The sequence below is a fragment of the Myotis davidii genome, unplaced genomic scaffold, assembly GCF_000327345.1.
Source record: "Myotis davidii unplaced genomic scaffold, ASM32734v1 scaffold1265, whole genome shotgun sequence".
NCBI classification, from domain to species: domain Eukaryota; kingdom Metazoa; phylum Chordata; class Mammalia; order Chiroptera; family Vespertilionidae; genus Myotis; species Myotis davidii.
Window position 1 is genome coordinate 61,827 of NW_006296409.1, and position 7,488 is coordinate 69,314.

Consider the following 7,488-nt stretch of genomic DNA (forward strand, 5'->3'; position numbering starts at 1 on the left):
ACCCAGGGGGACTGGGAGTCAGGGAGAGATCTCAGGGGAACCACAGGCCTCCAGGATCTCTGAGGATTCACTCCCCCCCCCCACCCCCTCAGCTGGAGTCAGGCCTTAGAGAGGGATTCACAGGGGGACGTTCAGATGCTATGGCTGTTACAGGAACAGCCTTCAGGTGTGGTCAAACCCCAGCGATGCCCTAGAACTCCTGGTCTCAGGTGAGGCCCCACCTCACCCTGTCTTTCTGCTTGTCAGCTCAGGGTCCAGTCCTCAGAACAATCATGGGATGAAAGGGGCGTGAGGTGGCTGTAGAGATGGTCACTTGGAAAGTATTTGTCCCTTAGACACAGCCTTACCCCTGTTCACCCCTCTCCCTCCTCTGTTGCCAGAAGGTGTCTCAGGTGGACAGTGGGAGTGTCTTAGTGTGGGGACCCCTGGCATATGCAGGAGAAGTCCGAGTGAGGTGGGAACTCCAGGGTCAGCCCCAGCCGCCCACCTCTCCTGTTCTCCTTCCCAGAACCCTCTGGGACCCCAGCTCTGCACACACAGTGTCCTCTTTGCTCAGATAGAGACAGACCACCCCAGGATGTCTGAGTCTCTCAGAAGATCTAATGACCCCCATATACCTAAGGACAGGCTTGTCACCCAGGGGGACTGGGAGTCAGGGAGAGATCTCAGGGGAACCACAGGCCTCCAGGATCTCTGAGGATTCACTCCCCCCCCCCACCCCCTCAGCTGGAGTCAGGCCTTAGAGAGGGAAGTGAGGCAGGTGGCAGGTGGGGAGGTCATGGCTGAGGGAATTGTTGGGGCTGAGGCTGGGGGAGGGGGAGTCAGGCTCAAGTGGGAAGAAGGCAGACCCTGCCCCTCGCCTTTCATCTTGATCCCAGAAAGCTCTGAGCAATGGTCCCTTCTTCCCCTCCCCTGACACAGGGAGTTGGGCCCACAGAGGGGAATTGTGAGTCTTTTTGGGGAGGTGGTAGGCACCTCCCTATAGGGAACAAGGGCTGAGTCATGAGACTGTTTTGGAACCTCTGAAGTCTCTCATTTGGACACACCCTTCCTCTGTCTGGGCCTGAGTGTCTCCAACTGTAAAAGGAGGGAATTCTGTTCCAGAGCTTAAATTTCCTCTCAGTTCTGGCTCTGACTTCCTGGGAGAAGGGCCTCACAGGGAAGCCCCAATGACGTGAAGTTATGGGGCCTGTCCCTTCTGTCTCAGCAACCTCTCGCCTTTCATCTTGATCCCAGAAAGCTCTGAGCAATGGTCCTTTCTTCCCCTCCCCTGACACAGGGAGTTGGGTCCACAGAGGGGAATTGTGTCTTTGTGGGGAGGTGATAGGTACCTCCCTATAGGGAACAAGGGCTGAGTCATGAGACTGTTTTGGAACCTCTGAAGTCTCTCACTTGGACACACCCTTCCCCTGTCTGGGCCTCAGTGTCTCCAACTGTAAAAGGAGAGAATCCTTGTCCAGAGCTTAGATTTCCTCTCACTTCTGGCCCTGACCTCCTGGGAGAGGGGCCTCACAGGGAAGCCCCCAGGACGTGATGTTATGGGGCCTGTCCCTTCTGTCTCAGCAACCTTGACACTGTACAAGGAGGGACAGGCAGGACAAGGGACCGGGCACCCAGTTCTACACCTCAGATCAGGCTCAGCTCAGTGGAGGGAACAGGGTGGATGAGCCCTGGATCAGCTCCTGGCTCTGCTGCTCCTGCTATGGGGCTGGGCGGTCCCTTCTCTCCTCTGAGTGTTGGGGTTCTGTCTGCTCATCCCTGGTCCCATCCTGCTCACAGGCTGCTGGGAGATGAGGTGACTTAGGGCCTCACAGAGCTCCCAGCCCAGCCCAACCTTCCCAAGGGGTTTCAGGGCCTTCCCAGCCCAACCTAACCTTCCTGATGGGCTTCAGGGCCTGCAGGTTGGAGATGGACCCGGGAGAGACTCAGAGTCCATGGCATACCCTTCCCCTCCTGTCCCTGTTGTTCTGGGGTCGGGTAATGAGGATGGACTCTCAGCTCCAGATGATAAGTGGACAGGCCCCTGCAGAGGAGGACTCCTGAGCAAGAAGTTGGTGTCCCCCTGGATGGCAGAGTGAAGACAGCACCGGGAACCCACACTCTTGTGTTCCAGTCCCAGCCCTGCTCCTGCAGGCTGGGTGACTTGGGGCACGTGGTTAATCTCTCCTAGCCTCAGTGAAGTGGAGTTCAGCATCCCTGGTGCATGAGGTGAGAGGAGATGAGTGACAGACCCCAGCAGGAGCCTCACACACAGAAGGTACTCATCATAAAATGGCATCACTGGCTCATTCATGACATCATTAGGGGGAGACAGGCTGCCAGGTCTTTCAGGTCTGATTTCTTCCCTGGAATCATCCCCAAACTCTCCATCTAGGCTGACTCAGGCCCCATCATCACCAAGGGGAGCCCATGACCATCTGGAGTCAGGGGTCTCTGTAGGCTAGTGCCTACGTTCTGTATGAAGAGAGGGGCTCTGAGCCCTGGGATATGAGAATCCCACAGGAGTCCAGCAACAAGGCTAGTTTCCTCACCAAGAGGGCAGAGAGGAGCTGGGAGGAGTCACAGACAGAGTCTCTGGAGAAGGACAAGGTCCCTCAGCTCAGGGTCAAGGAAGTGAGGGGAGGGGTGGCTCTCTATACATCACAACTTTCCTCTCCCCAGGAATGTACATGGAACCCTTCCTCTCAGCGCAGCCGGGACCCTCAGTGGCCTGGGGAGCAACCGTGACCCTGCAGTGTGGCTCTGAGATCTGGTTTGACACCTTCCACCTGCACAGGGAGGGGTCACTGGACCCTCCCCAGCACCTCCATCCGCAGGACACGTCTGCACCCTCTCAGGCCACCTTCACCCTCAGTCCTGTGACCTCAGGCCACCAGGGGACCTACAGGTGCTATGGCTCACGCAGCACCTCCCCCTACCTGCTGTCACAGCCCAGTGACCCCCTGAAGCTGGTGGTCTCAGGTGAGGCGCCCCAGCCCCCCCCCCATGTCCGCCCTGTCCCTAGGAGTGTGGGTGACAGTAATAAACAAGGAGGTGGAGGAGGTTCCACAGAGCAGGGGCCAGCCCAGGAGAGAGCAGAGACAGACAGGACCTCCCACTCCTGAACCCTGTCTGATCCTCAGCAGAGATGAAGGGTAGGGAGGGCGAGTGCGATGTGAGTGAAATGAGCAAGAATGTGATTAGACTGAGCAGAGAACACAGACCCCCCACCCCACTCACCTCCTGTTGTCTTCTCAGAATCTGGGTCCGTGTAGTCTCAGTTCCCTATGGACACTCCTCTATAGAGAAGCATCCTGCCTGTGAGCACCACACTGCACGGCCCCCTGTGTTCACCTGGAGGCCTACAGGCCCTCAGTGCTCTCCTGAGAATAACGAGGGTCCATGCAGGGTGCAAGGGGACCTGGGGCCTCCTGCCCAGACACTGTGCATTCCCCTCTGCTCAGTGTCTCTGTGCACACGGGTCTGTTATCTCTCCTTTTAGAGAACCTTTAGGCAATACTTCAGTCTATAAGCTCACAATTTAACTTATATTATGTGGAGTCCAGATAGAAATATAAACATTCTATTCTTCTTTTCAATGGGAGTCGATTAAATTCATACATTTTTTTTATGGAGAATAACTTCTTGTTTATATAAAGTCTTCTTTTCACATACATTTTCAAATGAGCTTTATGAGTGAACTTTAGAAGCATGTGACAGCTATTTGTAAAATTGAGTAAATGCCCAGCCCACTTAGAGAATTGCCAAGTAATATTGTAATTTGTGAGTGGGGTTTGATTCCTGTACATTTTCTAAGTGGTAGTAAGTGCACATAGGAAAGCTCTTGGTTTGGGCATATTTATCTTATGACCTGTTAGCCTCCCAAATACTCTTGCCCTGTGGACCGTTTTTCAGTTGATCCCTCCAACATGCTGATAAAATTATAATCCCCACAGGACCAAGGAAATGTCACTTCTTTATTCCCAGTGGCATACCTATTTTTCTCACTCCACACCTAATACAATGAAATGAGGGATTAAAATTTTCCAGAGTTTCCCCTGTGGCAATCAGCTAAATTCACACAGTAAGTTATGTCAAGGCAAATCCATTAAGAAAAAAAGGACACATATGTAATACCCTTTGTAATACTTTAAGCAATAAAAAAAAGAATTCTACATTTTATAGAAAGGCACTATTGGCTCCTTTGTTCCAATCTGTTCTTCTGTTTCATTAGGGTTCACTAGGAATGCTTTTCTTTGTAACAGATACACATCCCCCCATAACTATCTTTTCTCTGACTTATAACCACATGACACACATTACAAAGGCTTCTTGTTGTCAACTCTTTGGATATTAACCCAACTGAGTGACGCTGATCATCCATGTGCATTTCTGAATTGTGGAGCTGGGATTTAGGGTTATTGCATGATCACTATAATGAGGAGAGGTCCATAATTTCTGTTTATATCTTGGGTTTTATATGAAAACTAGAGGCCCCGATCCTGGATTTGGGCACAGAGAGGGAACAGGGAGAAGGAGGGTTCCTCAGCCTGGCCTATGCTCTCTTGCAATCCAGGACCCCGCAGGGGATATAGCAGTGTACCAAGTGGCATGTGGCCAGGGAGGAGGCTGAGCGTGTGTCGGGTGCCACACCATGTTCATCCTAGCTGCAGTTCTGGTCATTGGGTTGTATCAGTTGCTTAGGCTTTTATATATATAGATGGTGTAGTAGATTGACATAATTTCCTACTTTTGGTGCTCAGTAAATATTGAAATCAGGAGGATTTTCTCTGTGACTTAAATTTGAACCAGAACAGAGGACTTCTTTGATTTTGAGCTTGGCTGTCTTTTGAAATAAAATGATCACATGATCAGCATCCACATATCCATATTTTTCATCTGGCAAATATATCCACCACTGTAGGTATTTGTTATTGTAAAATAAGGTGAGTTAATAAAAGAATCAATAGATGAACAACTTCAGGTGACAATGGACATATCAGACCCATAAGAGGAGGGGCCTGGGTGGGGTGGGGTGAAGGAGACCCAACCCAGACTTTCACACCTTCGTGCTCCTAAGATGCAGGAGCCCCAACACCAACCCCTCCTCCATGAAACCTGGGTCCCCAGCTGTGGAACACGTGGGATCTCTCAGTTGTAGGGGAATAAGCTCATGGAGTTGTGACCCTCAGACTGAACACAGAACACACAGCTCTTAGTTATTTCTGAATTGAGACCATTTCTTACTCCTCCTCAGTTCTTGGGCACAGCTAACTCTGATCAACGTGACTTAGAGTAGGTTTTGAGTTCAGACATCACAGGGACACTGATGTCAAGGGGAGGTGGGAGTCCATGTTGAACATCAAAATTCTAGAGGTTTGGGTCTGCCCTGACCTCTGAGACTTCTTTACCCACAATTCTTATTTTTCCATCCCCAAGACTACACAGTGGAGAATCTTATCCGGATTGTTGTGGCTGGCTTAGTCCTGGTGGTCCTTGGGGTGCTGCTATTTGAGGCTCGAAACAACCTGATAAGGACCCTCGATGCAGCCAGTTTGTGAACACAGAGGGAACAATGCACCGCTCAGAGTGGGGAGCCTTGGAGCCCATCTGAAGATCCCAGGAGGTGCTTAAGGAAAGTTGGGACCATTGTTGGGGAAACTGCCTGTTGAGAATGTCCAGGGGAGTTGATGTGGTAGGTGAGGTCTGGGTGCAGGAGAACATGGGTCATGTCCTCCTCTATCCACCTGGGTTGCTGTACCTCCCTCCATGACCTCGCTGATTCTCTTCCACTGCCCTTCTGTTCTCACCCTGTGACATGAGGGTCCGGACCACATGGCTGGTTTGGATTCACATCTATACACTTCTTCATGCTGGGTCACATCCATCCTAACAAAATGAGGTATCTTCACAACCCTGGGATTAGTTTAAACCATAAAGGACAAAGGACTGGTACCTGGTCCATAGTGGGAAAACCTCATAATAATGCAGCTCAGTGACAGAAACCAGACACAAAATGGAATCAGCTTTTGTGTGATTCCCTTTATGCGAAATGTCCAAGAGAAAGAAACCCATAGAAACAGAAATCAATTGGTTTGTCAGGGGTTGACCAGGAGGACAGATGGGAGACGAACTGTTTGGTGTGTTGTTTTTATTTTTTACTTCTTTTTTTTGTGGTGGGGCGGAGGGAGTTTAAAATCTTATTGAAACAAGATAGACGTTGTCATTGAGACATTGTGTATTTACTGCATTCTAGTGAATTTCCTATTTTAATTACATGTTATGTGAATGTTGCTTCAGTAAAAATAAATGCAAGTGAAACACACATGGTTCCCTACAGCTCCCTTATACCTTGGGGGTTGCCCCACTGTTTGTCCATGGGGTTTAATGGGAGCAGGACTCCCACCAGGTCAGAGGTGCCCTAAGTGCTTTCATGCTTAGGGACCAACGCACTCATTAAATTTCCACCTTCACTCCTGACTTGGGCTGAGTCTAGGATCCAGGCTGAGAATCAACATCCCTTCATCTTTCCGTCTGCGCTCATCTGGCATTCAACTAAGGATGTGCTACAGCTTCCAATTTAGTACCTGTAGGCTTAGGGGATACACATGGGGCCTCCAAACAGCCCTTCCCACCACACGTCTCTCATACACATGCCTTCATCAGGTCAGAAAATGACATCAGATTTTCAGCCGATGTGGCTCAGTGGTTGAGCGTTCACCTATGAGCCCAGAGGTGATTGTTCAATTTCTGGTCAAGGTACATGCCTGGGTTGTGGGCTTCATCCCCAATGTGTGGATTGCAGGAGGTGCCTGATCAATGATTCTCTCTCATCATTAATGTTTCTATCTCTCCCTTCCTCTCTGAAATTAATAAAAAAAATTTAAAAAAAGAAAGAAAATGACACCAGATTGAGGCTTTTCATGTCTCCGGGACTGCCGATTCTCATAACAACCCTCAGAAGTGAGGTTTCACAATTTTGCGCAACAGGCAAAGAGGAAGAGGAGAAGAGACTGGCTCAAAATAGATGCACAATAAATGTGTCCTCAGGTCTTAGATTACAACCTGGGAATTGTCTCCAACATGCTCCTCTACCCAAAGCATAGAGATGGAATAAACAGAATTTGACAAAGAGGTACAGTCTGGGGGACAAGAGGCAGTGAGGAGGCAGAAAGGACTCTGAAGGTTTGATGGAGAGGACTGGAGAGCAGGGACCATGCTCAGAGACAAGAATGTCCGAGAGAGAAAGGGGTAGGGTGAAGCAGCAGCACACACCCAGGACTGGAGGGCAGTGCTGGTTGCCTCTGTGGGCGATTGATAATGTTGTAACATCCCCCAGGCCTCTTGCTTCTCTTGGGGTCAGCAACCTTGGCACAGCCCCATTGGCTCCTGCAGCCAGCCAAGGCGGAGAGAGGAGGAGCCCTCCATTCCCCCCTCTCTCCCCCTCACACACTGAACCAATCCCACTGTTCTGGCTCCTGATTCTTTTTTCTGTGACCCAGTTTTTCC

The 7,488-nt window shown here is 50.4% G+C and overlaps 1 protein-coding gene across 1 annotated transcript in view; it reads left to right on the top strand.

Moving 5' to 3' along the window:
• The window catches only part of LOC102771941 (leukocyte immunoglobulin-like receptor subfamily A member 6), a 20,766-nt gene that overhangs the window by 4,360 nt on the left and 8,918 nt on the right, over window positions 1–7,488 (top strand). Inside the window, exon 5 of the mRNA XM_015568922.1 lies at window positions 2,662–2,961. Coding sequence (XP_015424408.1) covers window positions 2,662–2,961 — 300 coding nt within the window. The remainder of the gene's footprint in view (window positions 1–2,661; window positions 2,962–7,488) is intronic.